The 13288-nt window shown below is 40.8% G+C and overlaps 1 protein-coding gene across 3 annotated transcripts in view; it reads left to right on the top strand.

Annotated features, from left to right (window-relative positions):
- si:dkey-49n23.1 overlaps window positions 1–13288 on the top strand; it is a 125110-nt gene that overhangs the window by 91893 nt on the left and 19929 nt on the right. For all 3 annotated transcript variants that reach the window (XM_682000.10, XM_068216482.2, XM_073937505.1), the window contains 4 exons: window positions 6016–6176; window positions 9486–9548; window positions 9855–9974; window positions 10327–10420. In XM_682000.10, the coding sequence (XP_687092.1) occupies window positions 6016–6176; window positions 9486–9548; window positions 9855–9974; window positions 10327–10420 (438 nt within the window). The remainder of the gene's footprint in view (window positions 1–6015; window positions 6177–9485; window positions 9549–9854; window positions 9975–10326; window positions 10421–13288) is intronic.

Raw genomic sequence — 13288 nt, 5'->3', positions numbered from 1 at the left:
GCGACCCCTAATAAAGCAGACACTAAGCCGAAGGAAAATTAATGAATAAATGTTCATTTAAAAACTGAGTGTAGGTAAACAATGTGCAAACGCCCCGGAGAGAATTTTTAAAAATAATTTTCCATAAACTACTGTAATGTAAATGTGATGCTGACAACTGAGGTGCGGAGGTTTATTAACAAAATAGTCAGACAGACAACGATCAACAGGGTCAAGCAGATGTACAGTATATAGGATCTGTAGTCCACATAATGGTGGATTTTTTAGTGTCTACAAGGATTAGATCGCTGATGATTGTGACACCTACTTATCTTGACTTAAAACTGAAATTTTAGCCTCGCTTATGGCGATCGTTGGTCTTTTTTTCAGATTTTTTTCAAATCAGCTGTCTACTGTTGTTCACTGTTATTCATTCATGCAAATATTTAAATGAAGTAAATCTGTTATGGGTTTTCTACTACATATTTTAGTATGAGACATCATTTATGTTATTTACAGCCACAGAAGTGTTAAACCCCAGGGCCCGGTTTTTCAAAGGTAATCCACTAGGATTTTGGATAAGGGATTGGATCAAATCTTGAAAATGGATTTTTCAAAAGAAAAAAATGGATTACCTAATCGGATTAGATCAAGTAATCTAATCTTGGTTTTGATCCGGATCAAACCTTTACTTTGGGTTTTTCAGACCTTTTTTGTAGGATTTGGATCACTTTGATCCAAAAAACATGGATTAAACTGATCTCATCAGAAGGGTGGATTTAGTGTGGATTTCATGCACAAAATTTAATGAAAATTTAAAAAAATGTATTAAATAATTTTATTTTTGGATCTTACGAGATATACTATTTATTCATAAAGTTTTAATTTCATTTGTTCATCTGTCAGGCTATAGTGATTATTGGCTTTAACGTATTCAGCCTTTCAGTATAGGCCTACAGCAAAGTAGAAATAGCTTGGCCTCATAAAATAATCCCCCAAACAGCTGTCAAAATTGACCAAAAACAATACATTTTATTCTGTCAATAATTGATATATATATATATATATATATATATATATATATATATATATATATATATATATATATATATATATATATATATATATATATATATATATATATATATATATATATATATATAACGTTAGGCGTGATCAAAACAAAAGCAAAACAGGAACAAAAAGATAGCGGATTCAAGTGCAGATTTATTTACAGTGCAAAAAACATAAAACAAGGCGTTCAAAGTACAAATAAACCACAAAATCAGAAACCAAAACAGAGACAAGGCTCAGGAAACAAAACTCGAAAAACTAGACTAAGCAAAAATACAAAAACACGATCAAGAACAAAACAACTAAGAATATCAGACTTACTGCACGACTGGGATCAAGACAGACAAGGTAGACAACGACGCGATGACAAACATAGGTGGAATGGTAGAATATATAGTCCAGATAATCAACGGTAACACAAAACAGATGAGATGACGGGTCAGTGTAAGTGTTCCGGTGTATGCGCGTGGGATGTATGAGAATGTAGTTTTTTCCCTGGGGCACTGTAGCGCCTACAAGTCCTAGAGCGCTACAGCGCCCTCAGGTGGTCACAGACGGATGTGACATTACCCCCCCTCTAAAGAGCGGCTTCCAGACGCTCCCAGACTGGTTCCAAGAGGGGGGGCGGAGCGGAGCAGGAACAAAGGGAGGGATGGGAGGGCCAGATCAGGGTCAGGCAGTGGGTCAGGCACCCCAGCAGGAAGCCAGGGTGGGGCCGGTGAATCTGTCCCAAGTAGTGGGAAGGACCACCAGGGAGGGTCGGGAGGGATGACCCATGGATGATCCCGCAGGAGACACAAGGCAGGGAGTTTTAGGAGAGCCGGCTGGAGAGGCAACTGGACTGGAGCAGGCGGAACTGGAGGCAGCTGGGCAGGAGCCGGCGGGACTGGAGGCAGCTGGGCAGGAACCGGCGGGACTGGAAGCAGCTGGGCAGGAGCCGGCGGGACTGGAAGCAGCTGGACTGGAGCCGGCGGGACTGGAGGCAGCTGGACTGGAGCCGGCGGGACTGGAGGCAGCTGGACTGGAGCCGGCGGGACTGGAGGCAGCTGGACTGGAGCCGGCGGGACAGGAGGCAGCTGGACTGGAGCCGGCGGGACTGGAGGCAGCTGGACTGGAGGCAGCTGGACTGGAGCCGGCAGGGCATGGAGCCGGACTGGGACCGGCAAGGCAAGACGTCTGGGAGGTGCCGGCAGGGCAAGACGTCTGGATGGCGTTGGTAATGCCAGGAGCCGGGCTGGGACCGGCAGGGCGAGGAGCCGGGTTGGGACCGGCAGGGCAAGACGTCTGGGTGGTGCCGGCAGGGCGAGGAGCCTGGGTGGCGCCGGCAGGGCGAGGAGCTTGAGTGGCGCCGGTAAAGCCAGGAGCCGGACTGGAACCGGCATTGAACTGCGCTCTGGGGCTGGAGCCGACAGGGCGAGGAGCCTGGGTGGCGCCGGCAGGGCGAGGAGCCTGGGTGGCGCCGGCAGGGCGAGGAGCCTGGGTGGCGCCGGCAGGGCCAGAAGCCAGACCGGAACTGGCATTGGACTGCGCTCTGGGGCTGGAGCCGACACTGGCGGGCGCTCTGGGGCTGGAGCCGACACTGGCGGGCGCTCTGGGGCTGGAGCCGACACTGGCGGGCGCTCTGGGGCTGGAGCCGACACTGGCGGGCGCTCTGGGGCTGGAGCCGACACTGGCGGGCGCTCTGGGGCTGGAGCCGACACTGGCGGGCGCTCTGGGGCTGGAGCCGACACTGGCGGGCGCTCTGGGGCTGGAGCCGACACTGGCGGGCGCTCTGGGGCTGGAGCCGACACTGGCGGGCGCTCTGGGGCTGGAGCCGACACTGGCGGGCGCTCTGGGGCTGGAGCCGACACTGGCGGGCGCTCTGGGGCTGGAGCCGACACTGGCGGGCGCTCTGGGGCTGGAGCCGACACTGGCGGGCGCTCTGGGGCTGGAGCCGACACTGGCGGGCGCTCTGGGGCTGGAGCCGACACTGGCGGGCGCTCTGGGGCTGGAGCCGACACTGGCGGGCGCTCTGGGGCTGGAGCCGACACTGGCGGGCGCTCTGGGGCTGGAGCCGACACTGGCGGGCGCTCTGGGGCTGGAGCCGACACTGGCGGGCGCTCTGGGACATGGGCAGTCCTCTTCCTGTGCCTCCTTCGTCTGGTGGTTTGAGAAGGGAGAGTGTTGTGATCAGGAGAGGGATCTTGCTCTGGAGCTGGAGCCGACACTGGCGGGCATTCTGGGGCTGGAGCCGACACTGGCGTTCCACACAGTTCTAGCAGGCTCTCCAGAGGCTCCGAAAAGGGTGGTCTCCGAACAGCCCGACGCGGATAAGCCCGCAACTCCAGTCCAGCCTCTCTCCTCCTTCCCTTAGACAAATCAGCTGGCCCCGAAAATATCCCTCTCTGTTGCCCTTCACTCAGGCCTCCCTCCTGAGGGTTCTCCTCTTTCAGGGCAACAGAGAGAGGGGAGCCAGAGATCAATAAGGCTGCCTCAATGAACCGATACAGGTTCCAGTCCTCCTCATACGGTGGCATTTGGGAACGGACTGGATCCAAAAGTCCTCCCCGGAAAAACATCATAAGCAATAAGTCACTATGAGAGCTCTTCGGGGCTAGCTCCAAAAACTCCTTGATATATCGCTCAATTGAGCGATTACCTTGTTTTATACGCACAATAAGGCTATCTGCTGAATCCATTTGTGATCGCGTCGTTCTGTCACGTTAGGCGTGATCAAAACAAAAGCAAAACAGGAACAAAAAGATAGCGGATTCAAGTGCAGATTTATTTACAGTGCAAAAAACATAAAACAAGGCGTTCAAAGTACAAATAAACCACAAAATCAGAAACCAAAACAGAGACAAGGCTCAGGAAACAAAACTCGAAAAACTAGACTAAGCAAAAATACAAAAACACGATCAAGAACAAAACAACTAAGAATATCAGACTTACTGCACGACTGGGATCAAGACAGACAAGGTAGACAACGACGCGATGACAAACATAGGTGGAATGGTAGAATATATAGTCCAGATAATCAACGGTAACACAAAACAGATGAGATGACGGGTCAGTGTAAGTGTTCCGGTGTATGCGCGTGGGATGTATGAGAATGTAGTTTTTTCCCTGGGGCACTGTAGCGCCTACAAGTCCTAGAGCGCTACAGCGCCCTCAGGTGGTCACAGACGGATGTGACATATATATATATATTCATCACAATGGAAAATATTTTTGTTTTTAGAATATTTATTAGTAATGCATGCAATGATTACAGAATAACCAAAAAAAATGCAAAGAATGGCAATGACTGATTTTTGAAATCACCTTCAACAATTGCAAAAAGAGACTGAAAGAGCAGAAGCACAGCTTCATCTGGTAGAGGAACAACTGACTCTAACCAAACTGCAGCAAACCAAGGCCAGACTTGAGATTCGCCTCCTAAAAGCTTTGCTCAGCAAGCTGGTCTCTCCACATCAGATGAGGAAGTCTAAACTTATTGTGGAGTTTTTGACTTTAAGTATTTTTTTTATTTACATCTATATTTGAAACTTATTATAAATATCCTAAATGTACAGTGTTTGTGATGTAGGTCTCAGATGAGCGGACTGCTGGAAGAGGATGGGGTGGGGTTTTTATTGTTTTCAACTTTTTATTTATTTATATATTTTTTTAAATGTGTTTGTGTTTTCATTTCAAATAAAAATAAAGTTATATTGACCCCACACTAGCTATTCTACTTGTTGCTCTTTACATAGGCCTATCTACATTATGATTGAGCACTGGTAATCCAGATTTAATGATCCTGAAAAGTTCCTATTCGGATCAGATTGATCCAATCCAATATTGCTTTGAAAAACTGGCTCAAAAAGTAAGCTGGATTACGTGATCACGGATCGCAAATACAGGATTGCTAAATCCGGATCAATTTTATCCAGATTAAATCTTTTTGAAAAACCGGGCCCAGGGTTCCTTTTAACATCCATAGACAAGTTCCATTCCTCAAAATGTTCTTTATAATAAAAAAAACAAAGGTAAAATCTTTAAACAGCTGTTCACCGCAAGTTTCTTTGGGTGACCAGAATAGATATAAATTTAAATAAATAAATAAATAAATAAATAAAGCATTGTGCATTTATGAAGAGTGCCTCACACAGGTGAGTGGGCTTGACAAACCACCTGTAGAAGCACAATCTCTCTCTTTCTCACAATACAAAAACCTTCCCCCTCTTTACACTGAAAAAAATGAAAACAATTTGCCAACAATTTTTATGGGTTGAATTTAAAGAAACAAATTAATTTTGTAATGTAACTTAATTTGTTTGTTTAAATTCAGCCCAAATAAATTGTTTATTTATTGTAACTTAACATAAAAATTAAATTGTAAATCCAAGGCATCATCTTTGAATCATTTTCTTCTATATAACAACACTTCATTCTCTGAGCAATTATACAAACAGTTCCTTTGAATAATAAGCACTTCTTGTGTGTATAGCCTCTTCTTGTTGAATCGCTGAATGCCTCCTCAATTGTAAGTTGCTTTGGTCAAAGGTGTCTGCTAAATGACTGTGATGTCTGTAATGTAAACGTTTTTAGAATAAATAACTTAATTTTTTCGATTAGCATACAGGGAAACGTCTAACTGAAATTGTCCACATTTGTGTGTTCATATGCAACAAAACCATATGAAATACCAAATGAATAGTTCAGATTAAAGTGCTTTCTGAAATGTTCTTCTAAAAAAATCATCATTCAGGATTCAGGATCCTGTGTTTTGACCCGTTTTTTTTTTCTTTTTTTCTTGAGCATTTTTTTTTTCTTTTATGAGAATGAATATGTTATTTTGATTACCTTTAAAGTGAAAAACTGATCATAAACATGGAAGGCTGAGAAAAATGCTAATTTTAGAAGAATATTTTAGATAAAATTTTGTGGGTTTTGCATCTAAACTCTTCAAATGTTCTCAAACCTTTGTTTTTCTTGCAGAATTGAGATCGAGAAACGACTCTGCAGTGTTCTGGGATGGTGGGGAAGGGGGAGCGTATCAGGCCCTGCTGCTGGATGAGGACCGCGGATGGCTGCTGGTTGGGGGCCGAGACCACATCTACATGCTGAACTCTGACAGCCTCACACAGCCATCACGCAAGGTCAGCTCACACAACCTCCAGCATCTGACAAACCCTGATGTCACATGCAGATCCTGAGGATAGGGTTCACCAAAATGAAAACAGACCAGCGCTACACAATATATTACTGTTCATGTGAAGCTAAACATCTGTGATGTTGACTTCATGGCCTCTCTGAAGGCTTTTGTTGATTAGCAGAGAAAATTAAAGCGACTCGTCCTTCAGTTTGTTAAAGCACTGCATGTACTGTAAGATATGAAAAGAGATTCAAGAGAGAATCTTATTATATAATTCTACAAAGTTAGGTATATGTCAGACTTTATTGACAGCATATTCATGTTTATTTATGTCTACACTGTAAAAAAACAATCCAAATTTGTTGATTCATGTTATGTTTCACTCATTTGTGCTTTTAAATTGCATTGCGGGATCTTAAAGAGCTTTTGATGTTAAAAAGGTAAAAAAAAAAAAAAAAGGTTGACATTTTTATTAGTTCAAAGCATAGGTCTCATACTCCATTCATGGGGTCCGTACTTCGTACCTCGCTTAAATGATCTAAGATGATTTGGCAGATCCTGGATCTTTTAATCTTGATAACTGATCTCTCCCTAATTTGGTTCTTCAAACAAGTTCGCGAATCAGATTAGAATGTCTGGATAAACTGATCTGAGATCGCTGCGTGTGTTGTGAAGGACAGATCTATCGATCCTCGAAATCATGATCAGCAATGCCATGATTGGCTGACGGCACAGCAGCGTAATGACATCATCTGATTAATATTCAATTATCCATGTGAGCAAAATTACATCTAATTAGCAGTAAACGGTTTGTTAAATATGACACGCAATAACTTTCCACATTTGTTGTGAGCTGCAGGCTTTACACTTGTGTCAAGAGTATTCATCATGTATTTCAATGCATATCAATGTATTTAGTTCTACATTTAAAAAAGATTTTCTTTATTAAAGTAGCCGGTTTATTAATCACTATGGAATAACTGGATGTTTACAAAAGCATTTTGTTTTTGTGAAAGGCGTCTGCAACTTTTGTGAAGCATAATCATTGGCATATTAACTGCCAAAACATGTTTATGAATGCATTAATGTATTATTTATTGTTTTAAAAGTCACATATTCTGCATTTCTATTATCATACACAATTTGTACTAAAGCGATCTAAAAAGATCCTATCAATAAGTTTTCTCTTTGCACCACCAGGTGGCAGTCTTTGTACTTTTATTTCGGGGGTGCAGATTGCATAAGTTTTCTTAATATATATATAACTTTATTTATTTTATTAATAACTATAACTTTATATATATATTTAAATATATATTTACTATTTTCCCAAGTGTATTACTACTGTAATAAAATATCAGAATTCGGTACATACTTTCTCTATTATCTTTGCATGCACTGAGCCGATCTAATCCTGTTTATATGATTTGAACCTGCTTCCGATCAGGTTTGAGCTAGCAGAACTGTTGCTATGACAACAACTCTCGGATCAGCTTTGAAGAACTAAACGATCCTGGATCGTGTCAAATCGTCAATATCCAAATCCAGCTGAATGAGTAATCCACGTACGAAGAACGGACCCCTGGAGTGCCACAGCTCTGCTCCAATCCTCATCAAACACACATGATGCCACCAATCAAGATGTTCAAGACTCTTTTGAACACCTTGATTATTTGGATCAGCTGTTTTTGATAAGGGTTGGAGCAAAACTGTGCAGAACTACAGCCCTCCAGGAATTGAGTTTGAGACCTATGCTTTAAAGTGATACACGTCTGTGTTTGTGTTGTAAATTATGGTACAAAACCCTGGTAATAAACTGCCAGGACTAATTTTTCAGACCTAATTCTCTCTATATTATTCCTTAAAAGTCATTTTGTTAAACATTAGAGTTGAATTTTCAAATTCAAAAGTCTTAGATACATGCATAGACACAACTCTCGTAATGAAATCCACAACCATAAATAAATAGAAAACATCACAAACTTCGGAACCTGTTAATTAACAGATATTTTTACAGTGTATCACTCACTTGACTGTTTGTTGCATTATTATATTATATTATATTATATTATATTATATTATATTATATTATATTATATTATATTATATTATATTATTATGTTATATTATTATTCATTCAGTCATTTTCTTGTCGGCTTAGTCCCTTTAGTCGCCACAGCGGATTGAACCGCCAACTTATCTAGCACGTTTTTATGCAGCGGATGCCCTTCCAGCCGCAACCCATCTCTAAGAAACATCCACACACACACACACACACACACACACACACACACACACACACACACACACACACACACACACACACACACACATAATATAATATAATATAATATAATATAATATAATATAATATAATATAATATAATATAAAATAATATAATATAATATAATATAATATAATATAATATAATAATAAATAAATGGATAAATAAAGTACCAGAATGAGTAGGAAAAATATGTAATGATAAAACTTAAACTTAAATTAATGTGCAAATGAATAAAGAAATATTATCAGGTTAAATAATATAACACATAATGTAATATACTAAATAAATAGATAAATAACGTACTAAAATGAGTAGGAACAACATATAATGATAAAACATAGTAGAAAATAAATATTTTAGTCATAGTTTAGACATGAAATCATTTTTTTAACATTAATTCCTTACAGTATAAAATGGATCTTCAAAAGAAAATATATAGGTGACTTTTATATTATAATTACTGTAAAACAGACTCTCCTTTCAATATGTTGCCCAGACATTTGTGTCTGCATTTGCATAATTCAGGCCTTAATTTTCCACTTAATATCATTAATCACCACTAAATAAACATTTCATTTGATTTAATCTAAAATGATTGTCTTTTATGATAGTGAAATACCAAACTATGCCTGTAAGAAATGATTAGCTCAAACGTAAGGTCACAGTACAGTCAAAAATACGTGATCTTAATAAAAAGTAAGGCATGCCATGTTCAGAGTCTCCCAGTTATATAATTATGTACAGTGTGCTGATCGCCAGCTAATGATTAGGGGTCAATACCTGCACATTATTTCCACATGGAAATGATTACAATTTGAGAAGCATGTAGGTTGTTGAATAATGACGGAGCAACAGAGTTAATCACATATTTTTACAGAAAGCTTATGGGATATGTACGTTTAAAAAGAAATAAAGGTTGGAAAACACAGCTTAGTGTGCTATAGAAACTTTTAAACTATAATGTGTTGTTTTGTTCTGCATTATTTTCTGTTCCTTGGGAAAACTGTCTTTTTATTTATTTTTAGATTCACTGGCCAGCTGGACAGGAACACATTGAACGGTGCAAATATGCAGGAAAGAATCTATCGGTAAGAAGCTACAACTTTAAAAGGGCACAACTTTGGAAAAATGCTTTCAAGCACACGTAAATGCCTGTTTATTAACGTACTCTCACAGACTGAGATAAGAATAAAGGCTGAAAAATTATATTTATAACTCAGTGGGGGGAATATTTCAAGTCTTAAGGGAGGGCAAGTTTAAAGTCCAAACCTCAGCCCTGCTTGCAATAACAGGCAAAAATCAGGTGCATTTCCATGTGATTTAAAACGCTTACACCCATCCTCACCATTACTCTTTAAAATCACACTTTTAATCACATACCACATGTTTCTCAGATGGACTGTGCCAATTATGTGAGACTCCTGCAGCCCTTCAACAAAACGCATGTCTATGTATGTGGAACGGGTGCGTTTCACCCACAGTGCACCTACATTGACCTGGGACATAATCTGGAGGTAAGTGATCTCTCTTTTAAGCCCACAACTAGTGAGAAATGCATCAAACGCTTTTGTAGACAATTTAAGCTTGTTATCGTCAATATATGAGCACCTACAGGAGGGTTTAATCCTGCCCTTGGAGGGTCAACATCCTGCAGAGTTCAGCTTCAACTTGCCTGCAACTTTCGAGTAAGATTTTGCTTGATTAGCTGGTGTGTTTAATCAGGGTTGAAGCTAAACTCTGCAGGACACCTCTGATCTACAGGGTCAGTTGGACCCTATGGCACCCGCTGTGAGTTTCTGACCGTAGAGCTAAGCTCATAATGAGGTAATGGTGCAAAAGAGTGACAGCTTTGTCTTGGTGCCCTAGAAACCAACCTTCCAGCTTCTCAGTCATGTTGGTGAATCCGGTAGAGGAAAATGTCCCTTTAGTCCACAGGAACCCTTTACCGCCCGTCTGACAGGTAAGTTTCCTGAACAAATACTTTAAACACACGGTTTCCAATCCTGCTCCTGATGGTTAAGATGCCACTATCTTCAGAGATTAGCTTCAACATATCCCTAATCCCAATTGTCACACTTCATGTGCTCATGCAGACTTAAATGCCATATCTATTCTGTCGTTAAGACTGTGTCAGACTGATTAAATTGTCTTTTAGAGGCATGCATAGGAGCACACATTTTTGTAAAAGCAGCATTATGTCATGAAAGTACAGACTCTGCAGAGTTTAGGGTGCCATTTGGAACTGGGCCACACTTGTTAGAAACATTCTAGCACAGTCCCCTTCCTTGTAGGCCACTGTCCTGCAGAGGTTAGGTTCAGACTCACTTGAAACTTCTAGGCAAGTGTTTTGTAGCTGAAATACTATTGGGTGGCTGACCTTAAGCAACAGGTTTGGAAAAATATTTGCCACAGCCATATCACCCTTCAGCCCAAGAACGGTTACTCACTGAAGCTAAGCAGGGCTGAGCTTGGCTGTACCTAGATGGAAGACCACATAGGAAAACTAGGTTGCTGTTGGAAGTGGTGTTAGTGAGGCCAGCAGATGGCGCTCAACATGTGGTCTATGTGATGTCCTAATGCCCCAGTATAGTGAAGGGGACACCATACTGTTAGTGGACGCCGTCTTTCGGATTAGATGTTAAACCGAGGTCCTGACTCTCTGTGGTCATTAAAAACCCCATGGCACTTCTCGTAAAGAGTAGGAGTGTAACCCTTGTGTTCTGGCCAAATTCCCTCCAAAGACCCTGACCCATCAAGGCCTCCCAATCATCCCCATCCACTGAATTGGCTGTATCACTTTCTCCCCACTTCACCAATAGCTAGTCTGTGGTGAGCGCACTGACACCATTGTCCTGTGGTTGTCGTCACATCATCCAAGTGGATGCTGCACATTGGTGGTACTGTGAAGAGACCCCACTCATAGTTGTGTAGAGATTTGGCTGTACGACCATACACAATAAATGAGCTATATAAATACACACATTACAACTTAACCTAAACAGTGTATCGCAAAAAAAAAAACAAAAAAAAAACAAGTCATCAGTCCAGGGGAGGTCAGGTTCATTCTTGGAGAGGCACTATCCTGCAGAGTTTTTATCAAACCTTAATAAAATACACCTATCTATTGCTTTTTGTAACCCTTTCTGTGCATTTACACTGCTGCTGGTCAGAGTGTCAAAGTTGCTTTGACTATCAAACACTTTGGTTTTGTAACTAAAGGACTGCAATGCAAATGAGCCAATGAATTGCATTTCAACTGAAAAATAAACATTTTAGTAGGAAAATGTTTGACTATAAATAGTGTTGCAGGCCTTCTTACCGAATTGACATCACTATGGAGGATCAAGTTGTTGTGTAGATTATTGGAAAAAACCTGCTTTGGCAATTATCAACCCTTCCTTCTCTTTCCTGGAAACTAATATGGTCAAAGTCAAAGTATACTGGACTGTGTTATCTGGATTCCTTTTAAGTGACGGACTTCTACATTCCAATATGTGACTGTCCTTTGTGGTAGTTTGTTTGGTGTGTTTTACATGTCGCCTCTCATTTAGCTCATATCAGCCTCATTAAGTTAACATCGGCTGGATTCAGTTTGCCAAATTAAGCATATAGTACCACTATTAGGTCTATCAGCAAGAGAGAGCTCTCTCATTACCTGTTCAGCTATGGTTCAGATAGCAAAATAAAACATTAGACCAAAAATACAAGAGCAGGGGTGTCCAAACTTGATTCTAAGGGCCGGTGTCCTGAAGAGTTTAGCTCCAACCCTAATCAAACACACATGAACCAGCCAATCAATCTAAATATACTAGAAACTTCCTGGCAGGTGTGTTGAGGCAAGTTGGAGCTAAACTCAGCAGGGCAAGGACCGAGTTTGGACATACCTGTACAAGAGAAAAAACAATCAAACAACTCAAGTCAATGGGGAACACAAAGAAGCTAGCTGTCATTTTGTCAGATTTCTCAAATATTTGCTAATTATATTAATTTTTATATTATAAATTATATGGACATCAGATTCAGACATGTTTTCACAAAAAAAAATGGTACGCAAAACACTGCTTTGTTTATAGATTGTATGTGTACAGCACTATTTCCAGTTTCCTTTTGTGGAATGACAATACAGACTACAGATACAGGTGCAAAACGCATGTTCTAGATTCAGTCAACTTTCATCCATTTGCTGTGTTTAAAAAAAAACAGTAGTTGGCTTGGTGTGTTCCAGGCTTTACATTGACAATGAATGACTTCCGGCCATTTTGACACACTTTTTAACTGCAGCGTGAACTGTGAGAATGTGATTAGCTTGATTAGGGTGTGTTTGATTAGGGTTGGAGATAAACTTTGCTGGACTGTTGCTCTCAGGACTAAACTTGGCCACCCCTGCCCCTTTGTAGGGTAAAATACTGAGGAAACATGGATAAAAAGACCCATGTGTTAGACATTCTATCATATATGTCACTGATAAATTAATCCATATAACTCCTGACCAGATGTTAGTGTTTATCGGGAAATATAGAAATTCCCCTAGTGCACAAGTGTGTCAATCACATTAGTCTTTACTAGGCAGTTACTGTGCTGTAATTTAACAAAACAAATGCTCAGTTACTGTTAGAGTGTGGTCAGGAAATGAAACCCAGCTGCAAAATATACGTATATAATCTAAAAATTTTTTAAAGCACCGCAGATACCCCAAAATGCATAAACCATATGCTTCCTAATTAAAGACTATTACCGCAACTGGAGACCTTTTTGACCATTTAATGATGTCTTTCAAATAATCGAAATTTCCTTTTCGCACAAGCTGCAGTACAAAGTAGTTTGACAG

The sequence above is a fragment of the Danio rerio genome, chromosome 22, assembly GCF_049306965.1.
Source record: "Danio rerio strain Tuebingen ecotype United States chromosome 22, GRCz12tu, whole genome shotgun sequence".
NCBI classification, from domain to species: domain Eukaryota; kingdom Metazoa; phylum Chordata; class Actinopteri; order Cypriniformes; family Danionidae; genus Danio; species Danio rerio.
Note: the sequence above shows the minus strand (reverse complement) of the source record. Positions and strands in the feature narration are given on the sequence as shown.